At 37.9% G+C, this 19,398-nt stretch overlaps 2 protein-coding genes across 2 annotated transcripts in view; both read right to left on the minus strand.

The window, feature by feature from the left end:
* Nucleotides 1-1,446, minus strand: LOC306862516 (uncharacterized protein). The gene is made up of 4 exons (XM_079405349.1): nt 1,091-1,446; nt 930-974; nt 557-688; nt 1-467 (listed from the first exon to the last, which is right to left on the minus strand). The coding sequence occupies exons 1-4, from the start codon at nt 1,226-1,228 to the stop codon at nt 357-359; spliced, it is 426 nt and encodes a 141-aa protein (XP_079261475.1). The 5' UTR covers nt 1,229-1,446; the 3' UTR covers nt 1-356.
* The window catches only part of rad50 (RAD50 homolog, double strand break repair protein), a 27,671-nt gene continuing 9,510 nt past the window's right edge, over nt 1,238-19,398 (minus strand). The window contains exons 12-26 of the mRNA XM_079405347.1: nt 17,748-17,905; nt 17,011-17,186; nt 16,271-16,508; nt 15,282-15,471; nt 14,725-14,851; nt 13,857-14,050; nt 12,264-12,374; nt 12,011-12,103; nt 11,811-11,924; nt 10,536-10,663; nt 10,065-10,289; nt 4,831-4,916; nt 4,591-4,733; nt 4,106-4,239; nt 1,238-2,720 (exon numbers count right to left, since the gene is read on the minus strand). Of these exons, the coding sequence (XP_079261473.1) occupies nt 2,534-2,720; nt 4,106-4,239; nt 4,591-4,733; nt 4,831-4,916; nt 10,065-10,289; nt 10,536-10,663; nt 11,811-11,924; nt 12,011-12,103; nt 12,264-12,374; nt 13,857-14,050; nt 14,725-14,851; nt 15,282-15,471; nt 16,271-16,508; nt 17,011-17,186; nt 17,748-17,905 (2,304 nt within the window). The 3' untranslated portion in view covers nt 1,238-2,533. The remainder of the gene's footprint in view (nt 2,721-4,105; nt 4,240-4,590; nt 4,734-4,830; nt 4,917-10,064; nt 10,290-10,535; nt 10,664-11,810; nt 11,925-12,010; nt 12,104-12,263; nt 12,375-13,856; nt 14,051-14,724; nt 14,852-15,281; nt 15,472-16,270; nt 16,509-17,010; nt 17,187-17,747; nt 17,906-19,398) is intronic.

Below are 19,398 nucleotides of genomic sequence, written 5' to 3' on the forward strand. Positions count from 1 at the left end.
ACATTTTAGTATTTATTATACTGAGGTCACCTAATCCATTCTGCATGGACAATAATCTTACAATATAAGACACACAAAAAAGTAATAGAAACTGTATATATTAAGGGTGTAATGCACAATACATTTGTTTCAATGAAAGTAATATAGTTCACATTTGTAAGCCATTGAACGCACAGAAAAACTGCACAAAATATGCACTTTACACCCCCCCCCCCCCACCACCAATTCTATCAGACTATATTTAAGAATTAAAAAATATATTTATGCAACATTTCCTCAGGCACAACATTATGTACTGCTACAGATAATGTAAATAAAATAACAAGTTTAAAAAGACAAATTTGATCCTTCATAAATTAATTTGGATTGATTTTGCTAAATTCACTCTTTACACATGTCAAGAGATTTTTCAAGAAATCAAGCAGAGGGATTTGATCTCGGCCTTCTTCAGCAGGTTTGCAGGTTTTCTGAAATAAAGTAAATGTCATGGTTATTCTACTCAAACTGGATGGAGGTATCGTATAGAGAAGGCATCAAGTTTTAGAGTTCAACCTACCCCATGGTGCTTGTTATACATGTTTAAATTCCTCATTAGTTTCTTGTCAATACGGAAATGCTCAAATTTGGCACCAGACAGCCCAGAAACCTTCTTTATCAGTTCTTGCTCAGCCTGGCAGAAAAACTCATGCTGCAAAGATATTGAAATCACACGTAAGACCAGGGCTTGAATCCTTCAAATTTGATTGTTAGCATTAAAAATCTTTACAAAATGAGAAAATCAAAATATTTTGTGCTTCAGCCCATAAATGTTACCACATACTAGAGTAACAAAAGTGCACAAACACAATTAAGCACATAAAAGACACCCAAGGATCTGAAAGAGTGATATTGGTGTCATTAAAAATACAAATCCATGTGTATCATCTCACCTTACAGCCATCCATTTGCAGTTCTGTCAGGAACCTTGATTTTCCCTAGAAATAACAGGTAAAATTAATATTGCAATTACTTTCTACCCTGTATATTAAAGTCAGCAGTTTTGGCTTACTATAGTTACTATACTATTATCTATACTTTAGTTAAATCTTACCTCGGGCTCCTTTGCAAAACTTTTCATTGCTTTGTCCAGCTCATCAATAAGGTCTCCCAATAAAGTCTTATCGCTGTGTTTCACAGGACTGCTGGAGACTAATACAGCAAAAGCGAGCAGAAGTATAGTCTTCATCATTTTGTCTGTCTGCTTGGATTTCTCAAGACTTTGGTTGACTGAAGGCCAGAGGTACTTGATTCCACCACTGCTGAATGCTTTGTATATATACTTTCACAAGGCAAGACCTTTTTGCATCGTAAGCTAAGCTTCGTTCATTGGCTGATAACGGCGCGCTCTCAGAATATCTTGATTGAGATGTGGTTGATAATTTGTCATATTGTCCTGATTTCCTGTAACTGACACCGACAAAGATCATAATGATTTTGGGTAACAGGCCTCTAGATGGGGTGCTGAAGGCCACATCTTCACTATGTTTGCTTGTGCAAATAAGTTTCATTACTGCAAAATCAAACGATCAATACTGATAGCTTTTGCAGCAAATCTGTATGTGTTTGTACTTGCAGTTGCATTGATACACTGGAGATGTATTAGTCATGATGACGGCAGCAAATGTCCGGTGATTAACAACATTTGAAAACTAATTTTAAGATGTTGGTTGGCTGAACTTAAATGTTAAAGCTAATTTTAGAAACATATATGGCAAGTAATCCCTCTAATGACACATTGGCGAGGATTGCATTGCTTACAAATGATCAAACCAAATTCCTCATGCATTTGTGTTACCTAAACACTTTGTTTATCTGAATTTATTTTTTCCCTCATGTCCTAGTAGAATAACCACAGATGTATTTCATGATTTTAACCATGGACATGTTCCACAAATATCTGACACTAGACATTAATTTAAAAAAAGACATTATTTAAATAATTCACATTATCATTTTATCATTCAAAACTTACTGTAAAACACTAGATGTGTGCATGTGCATTATTTCTTAAAAATAAAAGCAAATTGGGTTGATGTTTTGATAATGCATTTAATAATGCAATTAACAAAGCATCTGTTTTTGCACATCTTAAAGTAGCTATGTGTTTTCCCCAAATTACATAAATATATAAACATTATTTAATGTGGTTGGTGCCAAAATATCGCTTTACATTAATTAAAAACTGAACGTGATTAGTTTAATTTTGATGAATTGTTTTTAATCAATCAGCAGCACTAGTCCAAATACTTTTTGATGCCAACATGAAAGAAGAGAAATTAGAATCAGATTTCTTTTTTTTTTTTAATGTATATATATTTCTGAAAAAAAGTCAACTAAATTTACAAGAACGCCAACATACACTTTTATTAGGTAGGTTCAGGGAGGCTGATAAACCTTATGTTTAGATCATGCCTAACAACCGTCCAAAAACTGAACTTTGATTCTGTCACCTTTGTAGACTAACAGTCTCTCTCCTTTCATCTGAGCTGATGCATCAGTGCAGGTAGGAGTTGAGAGTGTTGATGTTACACTTCGTGATCTCTGAGCACTGGTCCTGATTCTTCCTGATCCTGTAGAAATGCTCCACATAGTTGGACCGTCCCAGGAGCTCCACAAAATCCTCGTCGTGGGTGATAACAAGGAGCTGGAAGTTGCGTTGGCGAGAACGACTCTTGATTATCCTACAAAGAAACCAAAAGTTGATGTTTTAGTTACATAGCAAATAAAAATGGTTTTGTCATGTTTCTCCAGCTGCAAATAGACAAGAGTTTCTTGTTTAAAGACTGGCTATGTACAGTATATACACTAAATTGCCAAAAGTATTCGCTCATCTGCCTTTAGACGCATATGAACTTATGTGACATCCCATTCTTAATCCATAGGGTTTAATATGACGTCGGCCCACCCTTTGCAGCTATATCAGTTTCAACTCTTCTGGGAAGGCTTTCCACAAGGTTTAGGAGTGTGTTTATGAGAATTTTTGACCATTCTTCTAGAGGCGCATTGATGAGGTCAGACACTGACGTTGGACGAGAAGGCCTGGCTCCCAGTCTTCGCTCTAATTCATCCCAAAAGTGTTCTATTGGGATGAGGTCAGGACTCTGTGCAGGCCAGTCAAGTTCATCCACACCAAACTCACTCATCCATGTCTTTATGGACCTTGCTTTGTGCACTGGTGCGCAGTCATGTTGGAACAGGAAGGGCCCATCCCCAAAGTGTTCCCACAAAGTTGGGAGCATGGAATTGTCCAAAATCTCTTGGTATGCTGAAGCATTCAGAGTACCTTTCACTGGAACTAGGGCCAAGCTCAGCTCAAAACAACCCCACACCATAATCCCCCCGCCACCAAACTTCACAGTTGGCACAATGCAGTCAGACAAGTACTGTTCTCCTGGCAACCGCCAAACCCAGACTCGTCCATCAGATTGCCAGATGGAGAAGCGTGATTTGTCACTCCAGAGAATGCGTCTCCACTGCTCTAGAGTCCAGTGACGGCGTGCTTTACACCACTGCATCCGATGCTTTGCATTGCACTTGGTGATGTATGGCTTGGATACAGCTGCTCGGCCATGGAAACCCATTCCATGAAGCTCTCTACGCACTGTTCTTGAGCTAATCTGAAGGCCACATGAACTTTGGAGGTCTGTAGCGATTACTCTGCAAAAAGTTGGCGACCTCTGCGCACTATGCGCCTCAGCATTCGGTGACCCTGCTCTGTCATTTTACGTGGCCTACCACTTTGTGGCTGAGTTGCTGTCATTCCCAATCGCTTCCACTTTGTTATAATACCACTGACAGTTGACTGTGGAATATTTAGTAGCGAGGAAATTTCACAACTGGACTTGTTGCACAGGTGGCATCTTATCACAGTACCACACTGGAATTCACTGAGCTCCTGAGCGGCCCATTCTTTCACAAATGTTTGTAGAAGCGGTCTGCATACCTAGGTGCTTCATTTTATACACCTGTGACCACGGAAGTGACTGGAACACCTGAATTCAATTATTTGGATGGGTGAGCGAATACTTTTGCCAATATAGTGTATATATTTTAAATAAAGACTTACTCCACCAGTGCGTGTGCCAGAGACTCTATATTCTCTCTGTCTAGGTTGGTGGTGGGCTCATCCAGTGCCAGAATCCCACAGTTCAGACAAAACGTCTCAGCCAGAGCCAACCGTATTATGAGAGAGGCAAGAACCTGCAGAGAAACACTGCAGATTACAAACATTTTATTGGAAATAATAAAAATAGACAATTTTGCAGTTACATTCCAATCTAGTAACAGTCTGATCTAGAAACCAATAAAACCATCGGCTAGGAGTGGTTTGACTAAAAGAAGTGTCACCAACCTCTTCTCAGCTCCAAAATCTAACGACAGCTTTGTCAACAGATAGTGTTTTCATTAAATATGCTTCACTTATTTTATGTACACTACAGTTAATGGGGACCCATAGGGCATGAAAATAACTTTTCAATGGAGTGGTAAGAGAGCACAAACATGCAATGCATTTTCTAAAGAAACCCATGATGCATGTAGTGGCTTTTTGACCTTTTGCCCAGCACTGCAACGTCCACGCATGTCCAAAGCAGTGTCTCCTTTGACCATTACCACTCTATAGTTATAGGTTCTTCTTTTCAGGCCAGCAGAGGTGTTCTCATCCACATCAGAGCGTATCTCCACATACTCAATGTCTGTGAGAGATCAGGAGACACGTTAACAACAATATATTTGTGTTTAAAGAAATAATCAGCATGGGATATATTAAGTCAAGCACCAATCATGGCAGACCTTGTCCTCTGTATGTGCTCCGCCATAAATCTCTGATGATTTTATTAATCTCCTCCATCTTCATGCTGTGAAACTTCATTATTGTTCTGTAATAAAAAAATAAAAACAAAAATAAATAAAACACCTTTGCCACTATCTAAAACTCATAGTAAATCTTCAGAAAATTTTAACATGGGGTTATTGTATCCCATTCATAAATGTAAATAAAAATGCTATTCTGCCTAAATTCACTTACAATGATTCTGTTATTTAATCTGACTGATTAGAGTTTATAGTATTTTATTAGTATTTTTCAAAAAACTATTTATTAGAACTATTAGAATTAGTTGAAATTTTGCATCTAAGCATATGTGTCCTATCAGATTGCCACACTTCCTCTACTCCTCTGCAGAAACAGCAATGATGGTATCATGGTGAGAAGAACAGGTCAGCTGGTTTATTGTCAGCCGCAGTACTTTACCAGAAGAAAACTGCTTTACCAGGCTGCACTCTATCAAAAGCCTAGAAATCAGAGTTCTTTGGACAGCTGTCCATGTACAGTGGCCTTCTGAAGCACACAGCTGTAGAGAATTTGATAAGTGACGTCACATTCATAAATCCTGATTCTCAGACTTAGCAAATGTGCAATCAATCTTTAAAGCACCGATATCTGGCAAGCAGTTATAGAGACTATAGCAGTTAGGTTTGACTTTGATGCATCAATGGTCGACCAATATAGGTTTTCAAATGGTCAGAGAACATACCTAGAAGATATTATGGAATGCTTGAATATTCAAAATCTAAAATCCAACTATCCATTTCAGAAGGAAAGAATGTTTTCTGTGTGTATTCCCCCTCTAACCCCCTCCAGAAGTCTGAGATCCACTAGTGAGCGATGCCTCATGGTACCATCACAAAGAAGCACAATCACTTTCCAGAACATTTTCATTTACCGTTCCTGGCTGGTGGAATGATCTTCCAACCCCTATCCAGAATGCTGATTCCCTGACCATTTTCAAGCAGGACCAGAACCCCCAAACTAGCGGTCACCCCCCTCCTGAAATCTCATTTAATGTAGAACACAACACAATTATACTTGAACAGATAGTATTTGCACTGATCACATGACAGCACATAACTAGATTATTTAATCGACAGTTGGTCAGTTAGCTAGAATTCATCTCTTCTAATGGCGAGTATGTTTTTATATTTTACTGTATGTAAATATGATGCCAAGCTTATAATAGGCTTAGTATTATATTTTGTAACATAACATTATTTATTAGCGACTGTGTGTGACTGCACAACATTACTGTTGTTAAACCTGTCAGCATGCTCAAAGCTGCTGCTTTTTTCCATTTTGTCTTTTATGGCTTGTGGCTAGCTATGCGTTGTTAATAAAGTAACTACTCAGCATCTGAATAATTATCTGAAGTGCCACAATGTGCATGGTGTAGTTCTGCTCTTGGCTTATGCTACACAAAAATGATGCTCAATAGAGACATGCGGTGTGCAATTCTGTGACATATGTTTGGGCCTTTTGTGTTTCATTTGCTGTCTTGCATACATAGGTCTTGCATGCATCTTGCATACATTTGTAGTAAAAACTGTAAAGGGTTCATGAAAAATAAATAAGGCAAACTAATCTTGTCAATTGCAAAATATCATCAAGTGGCTGAAAGTACTTTGCACAATACAATGCATTTGGCATAAAAAGCCAAATTAAATGTAGTGGATGGTTAACCAAAATGGGGATAAAATCACTTATTTTATGCAATATTTACCGTAATTTCTCAAAAACAAATCTGAAAAAAGAAATCGATTTGTATCTAATGATAGGCCACATCCAAAGGTTTGCTAGGAACCATGTGACAAACCCTGAAACCTTTTAAGAATATATTGTGGTTTTTGAGAGTGTTGCACAATTTGGCCTATTTCTAGTGCATACTGATTAAAGTCTAAAATAGTCATTATTCAAAACATGCTATTGATTTATTAATAATACATTTACAATTGAGCAATTATTTTTATATAATATACAATATAATATCATTAATATACCACTATCTCCAATACTTACTAATAAATATTTTTGGATTGAAATGACTGATTTTTACTATACTGACAACTGTGGTATTGACCAAAGAAAAATCATTCACACCATTTAAACATAAGAAATTGAAGATTTCCTGAAAAAGTAAGGATAAAGCCTCAGCACTGTAGATGACACCAGAGTGATTAAGACCTGCTGATGTAACTTCTGTGAATGCACAGGACGATACTAATCAACTGATCAAACCAATGATGACTTAGGACTTCCTCTGTATATTCCTCCATGAGAAACCAGCAACATCATTTAGACCGCGTTTTTGATATGAATGCATGCTGCAGAAATGTGTATTTATGCAGAAGCCAGGATGTTCATGTGGTGGAATTTGACTTCAAGTCTGGTGTACGTCACTTCTTGAACTTATTCACACTACTGAAACCGTAACTTGGACAGTAGCTCCACGATAAAGTAGTTTAAATAAATTTTTTGTAAATTTAAATTTAAACACATTTCTGGCATCCCTATATCTTCGGTGGAAAAACGGCATTAGAATTTTAGCAGAACCAGTATAGTTTCACAAGGAACTGAATTTATATTCAGTACTAGTTCCACAATTATAGGGGCTTTGGCACCACTTAGTTCTAGGAACTAGCCAGCAGGGTGGTTCCTAGAGAACCAAGTTCTCCCTCGTGCCTGGTTGCATTCACATCAGCACCAGGAAATCTGAAGCGTCCAACAGCGATGTCTTAATTCAAACATCAACAACCGTTGAGAATGAAGGACACTGTAATCTGAGATGTTTTTGTTGTGTGTCATGATAACGGAGATGGAATATAAACATTCAATTTATGCAACTAAAAGACCAAAAATCTGGGCTAAGAGACAAAATATTCTATGACAACTTGCAGTGTTATCGAGGCTGATGAAAGAACACAACACTGCAGACAACAGGTAAATGCAATTATCACTGTCTTCCATGTTTGTTGAGTAAATATTTTTACATGGCTTTTTAAATGTGCCGGGAAACCGGTGTTTCGTGTGCATTTGGCCAGTCAACATACACTTACGTCACTGACAGTTCCTATAGAACTGTCAGACCCTACTCTGAAGTAGAAGCTAATTTAGCTTCCCCAAACGGAGTTCCCAGAACTAAATACTTTCCTATTTCCTGCAGTGCGAACATGCCAAAATGTGGGTACTTCCACCAAAGGTTCTAGGAACTATAAAAAGGTTCCTCAGGTGCAAAAGCCCCTTGTGTGTAAAAATATCAATAGAGACAGATGTCTCAAAACTTTTCACAGCTGTCCTACCACCTGTCTTTTGCATCCTATTTACCTACATTTTTCAAAATATATTTCTCCTGGCTTTTACCCACAATCACAAATCTTCAACACAGCTTTTACTACAGGTAATTTTATTTTTTTAAGCTTCCTTGAAGGACAGATATTCAAGGTCCATCAGCTAACCACTGGGGATCTTCAGGGATTGGTATTTGGTCCTCTCCTGTTCTCAATATAAGCAAACTCCTTGCATAGCTCTATCTGCCATTCTAATTTGACAATACCACCATCTAAGCTGGTTTGTCTGAATATAAACGAGTCCTGGATAATTGTTGATCCTCAATCAACCAAAAAGTGCCCACCTCACACCTCCTGTGGTCAAACTCCATTGGTTGCCTATAGCCGCCTCCATTAATTTAAAGGCTTCAAGACTGTAACTGGAACAGCACCTTCCTAGCTTATAACACATGTACAGGTCTATGTTCCCTCTAGTACAGTCAGTGAGTGAGTATTACCTAAGGGTTCCATGATAAAGTGGTAAAAAGCCATATCCCAGAATCGTATGTCTTCCCATTCCTCTGAGACCTTTACGAAACAGCTGAGCTGAAGACAGACTTCTTCAATCAGCATTTAAACTACCAATCAAAGGCATTTCTTACAAATAAAAACCTACATAAAAACATGATTTTACCTTTCTGCATCTTTATTTCTGGTCTAGCTTACAATAGCTTTACAAAGTATTTCACAGGGCTCGCAAAATTGCTAGCCCAACGCCTGGACCTATTGTGTCTTCCAGTAAAATGCATCAAATATAAGGCCATAAAAAGTCTTAAATACCTTAAATGGTATAAGAAAATTCTTAATTATAATTTCAAGAGGTCTTCAATTTGGGGACGGACAGACAATGTAATATGTAATATGTAAAATGTAATATGGCTTAATGTGTAGATTAAACTTCAAAAGGATTTATTTTAGTAAATATGAGAACTGCACCTCTTAAAGTCAAAACACGGTGAGAATGTTTTTATATTTATGTATCTCTGAAGGGAACCAACCGCATTGAGAAAAGTTTCAATAGTATTTTCATTTCATCTGACCTGTAATGCCTGAGGAGGTAGCATTTATGAGCGGAGCACTGTGTACTGCAGTTACTGGGGAAACCGCTATATTTTTGCCATTCCAAATGTGCCACCTGCTGGCAATAAGCCCATCTGCTGTTTTTGTTCAGACCAATGTGAAAATCGACCCAGAATTATACACAGCAAACATGGTTGTAAATGTGAACCGGTGGATTGACAAGATTGACTGATGTTTTGACTCCTATCTAATTTTCTACATAAAAAAATGGCTTTATTATTCGGGCTAGTTCAATTTATTTCAGGCTACCAAGCTCTGAAGAGTGCCTGCCCAAAGGGCTACTAGGGATCGCGAAATTTAGCGAGCCCTGATTTCAGTACTGCGAGTATAGTTCACGCTTGTATGAAAAATCGCTATGTTTCCCATATGTAAATCACTTTATCTGTTAAACAATTTTTCAGTAGTTTCTGAATAATAACAACAAATGAATACAAATTTATATATTTGATAATACATTGTTTTGGACCTAATTTTGTATATATTACAATAGATTTTTTTTTTCTAATACTGTTAACACCTAAAAATGGCAAAATGACTGTTGCAATGGTTACAATAGTTTTATCTGTTTTTGGGGAGTCCCTTTGATGAATCCCACCAGTTAGTGATGATTCAACTGCATCATTAGGGCTAAAAGTCTGAGTCAGACTTCCTTTAGTTTAGATAATAGTGCATATGGCCTGCTGCTGCTTACTGTCTGCTGAACCACATCAAAACCATACCTACACACTCCGACAAACCGCTGCCTGAAACTACCCTTCAGAAAACCCCTGATAACAAAACCTACTTACTGGTCTAGGGCTTTGTAGTAGATGTCCAGGTCCTTATTGGCCAACTCTGTTGTTCTCATCACAATCATTTGGTCTCTGTAGAGATCCTCGGCCCGGCAATATTGATCCTCACTAAGCTCTTTACGAAAACGGAGGATCTCATCTTCATATCCTTTCTGTCGACCAAGAGCCACACTGCGGTTCTTTTTTAGGTCCTCCAACTTTCGTTCCACTTCTTGCCGCTCACTTGACAACAGAAGACAGACTTTTTAAAATACACATTAATTTGACGTCCCCTTGCACACTTCAAAAAGATCACTGCAAACTAGTTAACAGTAAAGTAATTTGGATTTAGTGAGATGGATTGATCTAGAGTTACGGTAACTATAGAGTGTACTCTGCACTTTAAGTCTTCTGAGCTTCTGAAAGTGTGTCAAACATTGTCAGGACTTCCTAAATGGTACTTGATTGCTATAACATGTGATCTCATACTTGCGCAGTTGCCGAACTTGCATGTTGCCCATCTCCTTAACCAAGTCTTCACGTTTCCTAGACACCTCTTTCAGCTCCTCCACACGCTTTCGTAAGGTCAGGTTGTCCTGTAGCCAGCGCTCTTGAACCTGTTAAAAACCAATCATTTAACCACAAATAAAATAGAAAGCCATATGCTTTATTTTTGGGAAAAAAGTAACCATATTACGACAAAATATGTATTCAGACAAGTGGTCTCAGATGATTAATCAATTGGTATAGTATAATTTCAAATTAGCAGCTGACAACTGCATCCAATTAATTAAGAGGTCAGAAGATTTTAAGAATTTTTGAATTCTGATGTTACAAGTGTTCAATATGCTCACTTGATGGCTGCATTTACATTTGGTATTAACATGTGACCTGTATCCGGATGTTGTCCACATACACATCGAGACGACAAGTGTAAATATGCTTCTGATCTGAATGTTATCTGATCAGCGTGTGCTGGTCAAGATATAGTCAAGGATGTATTGTGTTCGGATCTCAGCGTAATGTAAATGCAACCCAGCCATCATGTCTGCATTCGCTGGTCAATGTCACGCAAAAATCCACCCCCTCTTTCCCTAACTTTCAGAAGAGAAATGGAGAACACCAGGCCATGGAGCGCTAGTGAGACTCATACACTTATTTTGATTTGTAAAATGTCCCATGACTGAAAATGGTTTTCAAAAGAAATCCCACCACTTCAGGTTAACTTTGCACCGGGGCTATTCTCTGCAGACTTATTTAAATATTGCACAGGAAAGAAATATCCGATTGGTTATCCAGAGAGAGAAGTCCTGATTTCACCGATGATCCAATCTGATTGATTGGATCACGGTGATCGCATGTTAATGCCAAGTGTAAACGCAGGCGATGTGTGACCTCGGAAATAAAAAGTGGAATATTAAATGTTTCTTAATCTCACATTAAACATTTCTGTTTGAACTTTTTCTAAACTTTTATTTCCAGGTTTAAATGCGATTTTAAATCCAAGATTTATACTTTTGGACATTGTACATGTCATCAGCCACCCAACTTCACAGGTGTAAATTTTATTATAAATTTTTGTCACAGACAATTCACTGACGTTTCGATTTCTTGAAATGCTGTTAGCTGCATGGTATTAAGTTTTTGGTGATTAGTTTTTCAGCACTTTTGATGTGTACATGAGCACAGTATTAGAAGTATATACACCAAAACATAGGCCTATGCAACAACAAAAGCAAAAACACAGCAAGCTTTGCTTGGCACCTTCTGAGTGTCAATATCTTGTCGAATGTTTCCAATGTCTTTATTGATCTTCTCTCGCTGTTTTTCAGCCTCGTGTAGTTGTTTGTCCACCTCTTGTTGCTCAGTTTCTTTTTGCTAAAAAAGTCAGAGTAAACAAGAAAATAAATAGAAAAATAAATTGCATATAGGAAATGAGAGCTAAACAGATCATTTTGTTGTACCTCTTTGTAGCTGTCCTTGCCATCTTCTATGTACTTGGTAATCTCTCTTTCAAGGAGGGTCAAGTTTTTAACTTTTTCCTTGATTGCATTTATCTAAAAGAAAGTATAAAGCTTTAGTCGACTCTGATGATAAGCAATGACTTCATCTTGCATTAAAGAAAATATCTACAACCTCTGATGTAGTACATTGAGGTAAATAATTTCACAGTAATAAGAAAATAAGTCAGATGAAACAAAACAAATTAACCAATACCTTTTCCTGTCCTTCCTCCTGTTTCTGTCTCCTGCGCTCAGCAAGGTCCTGTTTCTCCTGCTGGAGTTTCTCCAGAGTGGCAGCTAGAGGAGACACCTGCTCCTTTGCATCCTAACAAACAGACAAAACACGATGAACAACAATAACAATGATTAAACTGATCAAAAGTCTGGGTTCTATTTTTCAAAGAATTATTTTATGCTTGCCAATTTATTCGGTGAAATATTAAATATTTTATATAAATGAATGAATGAATGAATGATGCATTTATATAGCGCTTTATTGTGTATTGCTGTACACCCAAAGCGCTTTACAATCATGTGAGGGGGTCTCCTCAACCACCAGCAGTGTGCAGCATCCACTTGGATGATGCGACGGCAGCCACAGGACAACGGCGCCAGTGCGCTCACCACACACCAGCTACAGGTGGAGAGGAGAGAGAGATAGAGCCAATCAAGTGGATGGGGATTATTAGGAGGCCATGATTGACAAGGGCCAGTAGAGGGACTTTGGCCAGGACACCGGGGTTACACCCCTACTCTTTACGAGAAGTGCCATGGGATTTTTAATGACCACAGAGAGTCAGGACCTCGGTTTAACGTCTCATCCGAAAGACGGATGTCTTTGAGAAAAATGTATACATATTTTAAAATGTAAGTTATTCCTGTGATGGAAAAACCTAAAATTTCAGCATCATTACTCCAGTCTAATATCCTGATCTCAAGAAACATTTCTTCTTATTAATCAATTTTGAAAACAGCTGTGCTGCTTAATATTTTTGTGTAAACTGTAATAATGTTTTTCCAAGTATGTAAAAGTCTGTCCCTTTTTAATCAGTTAAATGCATTGTTGCGGAATAAAGTATTAATTTCTTTAAAAAAAAGAAAAAAAATCTTGATGAGCATACATTTTTAACTGTAGTGTTTAAGGCAATTTTCATTACTTTTGTGAAATAAAGTTTTACTTTTTACAAATTAAGCAGTGTATATTTTTAGGGCATACTGAACCAGCTCGCTGGTTCCCGGAGTACAAAACAAGATTCTATGTCAGTACCTTACATACACCCCTCCAGAGTGGTACTGATGTGAACTGTGTCTTAATAGTAATAAGACGAAGGGTTGTTGCTTGCGTGAACAGCATATTTGTGCCTGACTCTGGTCATATTAGGGTAATTTACTGTATGAATGGGCTATGTGCCTCCAATAGACATGTGTGCGTCAACACTCCTCAGAATTCTCTACGAACGAAGCCTTTAGCAGAACCGAGGAGAGTGGCAAGCTATGCATCACCTCGCCCTTAATACTCAGGGAACCAAGGTTACAAACATAATAGGTTACTCAATGCTGCAACTGTAGCTGACACTGTGGGCAAAGTACACTGCAATGCAATACAGCCGGTAACTGCTGGTTTATCATTCTGTGAAACACAGACTTCTCAGACTGACAAACAAGAAAGACTGACTACCCGCTTATAATCGTCAGACCTGGAGGGTGTTCATGTCAGCTACTGACGCGGTGTTTAGTGAACCTATGAAATTAAACTTTTATCTTTATGAATAAAACAGCACATGAAAGCAGAGTGGGTGCTCCTCACTCGAATGTCTCCATGGAGTGTTTGGATCTCAGTGGAGAACTCCACACACTGCTCCTCCAACTGTTGACGTTTCTGCATATTGCTGGAGATCTGGAGCTTTTCTCCACGAATCTCATTCACGCTGCTCCTCAAGGCCTGGATCTGCTCCTGCTGATCCTGGATCAGTTTCCTCTTCAGCTCGATCTTACTGAAGGCTACACAAAAGGAGCAAATAAACAAACATCAATTGAACATTTTAATAAATGTTAGAACTGATTTTACATTAAATACTTTGGGAAGCTGACAAGTCCTGTGGTGTGACAATAATACATGCAGTTTTTATGACTTTTATAAATCGAGGGCCCATCATGTTCTCATTTATTAAGACATTCACTGCAAAGAACTACTTAAATAAATAGCGAAGGCAAAGGTGATTCATTAGTTTTTTTTAAAGCTGCCATTTACAGTACCTAAGCTGTACATTTCCCCTTATATGTTAATATAAATAGTATATAAACAGCAAATAACAATATGACAAATGTTTAAATAATATACATGACTGTTCAAAATATTTGCGGTCAATAATTGTTTTTTAATGAAATTTATATTTTTGATCAGCAACATGCATATTATATTTATTTTATTTTACTTTATTTTTTTTAATGGCTGCTGAAAATTAAACTCCACTACCACAGGAATAAATTAAACCTTATATAAAAAAAAAAAAATGAATGTATTACTTCATAATATTATTTTTTTTGCTCAAATGCAGACTTGGTCAGCATAAGATTTAAAAACGTACAGATCCTTTTGAATGGTAGTATATATTCACTTCTATACTGGTAGTATAGATTCACAGAAGTCATTATTCTACATAAACCGAACGTACTGGTGTCCAGGCGGTGTTGGGTCTCTTGTTTCTCCTGGCTGACCTGCTGCATGGTGCGGCTGAGGTCAACTCCCTGCAGCCTGGCTGCATGTTGAGCGATCTTCCTTTCTACATCCTTCAGGTCAAGCTACAGAAAATAGGAAACATTTTGATTATGCACAGGTGGATAAAAATACTGTCGCGACAGTACTGTTTCCAGATGCAAGCCTCAATAAATTTGTGGGGAAGTCGTGGTCTAATGGTTAGATAGTTGGACTCGTAACCCAAAGGTTAATGGCTGCCCACTGCTCTGGGTGTGTGTTCACAGAGTGCGTGTGCTCTTAGGATGGGTTAAATGCAGAACACTAATAATTCCGAGTATGGGTTACCATACTTGGCCACGTCACATCACTAAATTTGCACTACAGTGTATATTTAATAAGAATCACAATATTGCATTATTCCGAGTGTTCTAGGTGATGAATAAGACTTCAAATTATATGTTGTGTTGTACTGATGTACTGTATTTAACTGGATTGTATTTTCTGTATTTGGACTAAATGGAAATGAGCTCAGACCTGATAGCGATCCATGAGTGATATGTCCTGCAGACAGGCCTTGGCTGTGTCTTCCTCAGACATCAGTGTGCCCAGCAGTGTCTCTTGCTCCTCAGTGTCTCCTTTCAGCTTTTCAATGTCTCGATTCACACGCTGGAGTTTATTTCTGAGCTCTGGCAGCTCTTTCTCCTGGAGCTCCGCTAAGGACTGCCTGCCAGTACAAGAGATGGGCATGTTAGAAAATGATTAATCAATATCTTAAGCTGTCTTGATATGAATATAAAGGATGAATGAAAAAGTAAATAGGGTGGATGGATATAGGATGAATGGACAGGTGGTTGGATTGATGAGGGGTAAATAGGTGAATGGATAGATGGATGAATAGATGAGGAGGTAAACAGGTGGAGAGATGGATGGATAGATGGATAGTTGAAGGAGTAAAGAGATGGATGGACAGATAGCTGAATAAAGGGGTTAATAAGAGGACAGATGGGTGAAGGCGTAAATCGAACGACAGACATATGGCTGGTTGCAGGGGTTAATAGATGGACAAAAATGGAGTATGAAGGATGGATGGATGAAGTGATGAACGGGTGAAGGACGGATGGATAAATACGTGAAGTAAAAGATAGACAGAAGGATTGATGAATGAAAGGATAAAAAGGTGGATGGACAGATGGCTGGTTGAAGGGGTTAATAGGTGGACAGATGAATGGATGGACAAAAAGTAGGATGGATGGATGGATGAAATTATAAACAGGCGAAGGATGGATGGATAAATGGATGAAGGGGTAAATATGTGGATGGACAGATGGCTGGATTAAGGGCTTAATAGGTGGACAAATGAATGGACAAAAAGCAATAGGATGGATGCATGGATGTAGTGAATAAATAGGTGAAGGATGGACGGATATATAGGTAAACTAAAAGATGGAAGGATGGATGAATGGAGGATAGATACATTTAAAGATGAAAAAACGGACAGATAGGAAAAAATTATATATTATTGCCTGATGGGCTTCAGTGCCATCATTTCATCACGCCTGCGCTCCTTCCTCTTCAGGTCATGCTCTGTGTTCTTTAGTTTATCTGGGACAAGCCGCAGCTTGGACTGCATGTCATTAATGACGTCCTGGAGCTCCGCCTCTGACGGGAACACACGCTGACACACGGGACAGCAGGGCTCGCCCTCCTCCGTCAGCTGACTGATGAACTGACTGTACACGGCTGTGGCACCCGCCAGCATAGCTGCTCAGAAAACGATCCAGGACAGAGTAGAGAAAAAGACACTGAGAATCACATTAAGAACATGGAAGACAGTGAAAACTGGAGATGTTCTGAATTAGCACAAACAGGGTAATGAAAATCGTACAAACTATTTAACCTCAACTGTGTGGGTAAGATTATCCTCTACTGCATTAGAGTCACCAGCTTGCTACCTCATATCTACAGTTATTGCTGTACTTGGAAAAAACTGGCTATATCCTGTCTGGCAATGAATAGTAATTTACCATAAACCAGGCCCACACGGAATCTTCATCTGCTAAATCCACAAACTTAAGCAGAATTCAAAGGCCATCATTCATGAAATGCGTCCCCTAGTCCTTGTGGGTTTGTGCATGGTTTGGTACGAAACGTACATTAATTCTGCGCCATTCTGATGATTTTCCTCCAAAATTAGCACAGAAAATGTACACGCATATTTGTGTAGCTCAAATATGTTTGGTGAGAGCTGAACACACTTTTGTACCTCTCTGTTTGGAAGACTTCTCCAACTCATCCTCCAGTTTGTTCAAGTCCGACTCAAAGTCCTGACTGCCGCACACATTAAAAAGTCTCTCTTCATAGCTGGCCAGCTGCTCTTCCTTACGTTTCACTTCGGCAGTAAAGTGAGTCTTCTTCTGTTCTCCAGATGCAAGCTCCTTACTATGAAACAAAAACAACAATTTTTGTTCAAGAGGCTTGTTGTCTAGCAATGCATTTAATGTTTCATACTTTTCAAGCCTGAAACACAAACCTGTTACAATAACAGGGCAACGTGTAAATCCTAAAAAAAATATATTGACTCAAACATCAAATATATTGTTTTTATTTTGGAAATAAAGCATTGCACGCACAAGTGCAACTCTTTAATATGAATTTTTAGTGATGTTTGTGTAGACATCTGTAAGCTAAACATCACCATTTGAATACTACACTGCGTGTTTCAATGCCCTGAAGATGACCTATTCCTTAGGAACCCGGAATCGAAACTTCGTATATGTCTTTAGAAGATATTAAGTATGTGGGTGGTTGTGCAAATGTCAGTATTTTCTGTTGTATCAAGGTCAGTGTATGTGCATGTGTCACTTATCACGTAGACCTTTAGATTCTCTGTTACCTGAACAAAACATATTCCAAACTCTCACTAAACATCATTGTTTATGGCATTCATATAGCTTATTCTAATATACAAATGTTTGTATAATAAACATCATCGTAACAGACTTCATTTTGTTGAGCCGGTCTCTGGTGGAGTTCATCTCTTTGGATTTGGAGTAGATCCAGTCTTCTAGCTCTTTCTTGCTGGGGAAGTGTCCCATCAGAGACACCAGCTCTTCATTATGTCTCGACTTGATTTTCCTCACTTGCTCCTCTTTTTCCATCTGGAACCCAAAGCAGAGATAAACTATTTCTGTCTGGCATAAGCACTGATAATAAAAACTGCTATATATAAGCATTTGCCTACTATTTTTCAATAAACGTTTCAAATAGTGGCACGCTAGACTAGACTGTTGACAATGTGTTCTGACTGAATTCTGAACATTTGACAACAGTAGTAGATATATTTAAGTATTCCTTAAATATAGACCATCTGTATACTGAGTAAAGTATACATATTGCTAAATTAGTAGTATTAGTATTGAGGTATTCCATTCTGAACATAGCTATAATCTCTTTGCTTTTATACTACATTGCTTTAAAGTATAAATACTAGTATAAACACATTTTCAGAAGGAATTATTTAATAGATTGCACATAACCTAAAGAAAAACATAAAATAACGATTTTAAAGAAATCAATTCAATTATATTTATAACTCCTAATAAAATAAATCCTTATGATGCCTCAATGTCGGTCCCAGAGAGCCACAGTCTTGCAGAGTTTCAATAAATAAAACACACCTGAACAAGCTAATAAAGGCTTAAGTGGCACTAGAAAGCGACAGGCAAGTAAGTTTTTATCAAGGTTGGAGTAAAACTCTGCAGGACTGCGGCTCTCCAGGACAGACGTTGGTCACCAGTGATATAAAGACATGTACTGACATCTATTGTTGCAGTTATATACTGCAAGCACTGTGCTGACGTACTAATACCAGGGTTCGTACACATTTTTACCAATACATTTCCATGATTTTTAAGACAATATTCATCACCTAATGTTCCATTTTTATTTACAAAAGAATAAAAATCTGTTCAAATTTATCATAGCAGATATTGACTAAAACTAAATGACTATTAATGCTACTTGTTTGCTTTCTATTTGTTTAAATAATAAGTACAAGCTGCAAATGCACCAGACTTTACTCCACGCAGAGAACATATCACTGTTTCATCTGTTTCATCAGTATGATATATCAATAATGAATAGATAATATCGCGTTTTTCAGCGCCTATGTTTACAGCATCCAAAAATCTAATTAGAACCGGCTCAAATGTTGAAATTTTGTACCCTACCTGATTGAAAAAAGTCTTTCACTCTGCCTGTGTCAATTTGAGTCGTGTTGAAGATTTAAATACCTGCCATTAAAGTGAAACTTAAATCTGTCACAGGGGTGCTTGGATTTATTCACACACATTAAAAATATTTATTAAAAGCTTCTTTTCACATTTGTATTTAGGCCTACAGCATTATCATAATAGGCAGTCTATTAACGTATTGGGAGAAAGAAGATGAAATCAGACATTGAGCACCCCTGTCTTGCCAAAATGGCATGATCCTCGTTTCGTAAGACTTCTGCGAATATTCGACTGAGATTGGTAGTCAAATCAGACTAATCCTATCGAAGCATCAAATCTTCGACTATTCGGGGTCACCCCTTGTATGGCATGGTAAATTGTTCAAAATTAGGGTTTTGTTAGTCCATTACCACTGGCAT

The sequence above is a fragment of the Barbus barbus genome (assembly GCF_936440315.1).
Source record: "Barbus barbus genome assembly, chromosome: 43".
Taxonomy (NCBI): domain Eukaryota; kingdom Metazoa; phylum Chordata; class Actinopteri; order Cypriniformes; family Cyprinidae; genus Barbus; species Barbus barbus.

What these genes read in the sequence shown, in the direction of transcription:
- LOC306862516 (XM_079405349.1), bottom strand. Translation starts at nt 1,228, where the DNA reads ATGATGAAGACTATACTTCTGCTCGCTTTTGCTGTATTAGTCTCCAGC. An exon ending in GTTTTGCAAAGGAGCCCGAG is followed by an intron (nt 975 to 1,090) that starts GTAAGATTTAAC and finishes TGTTATTTCTAG; the next exon opens with GGAAAATCAAGGTTCCTGAC. An exon ending in TGTATAACAAGCACCATGGG is followed by an intron (nt 468 to 556) that starts GTAGGTTGAACT and finishes ACTTTATTTCAG; the next exon opens with AAAACCTGCAAACCTGCTGA.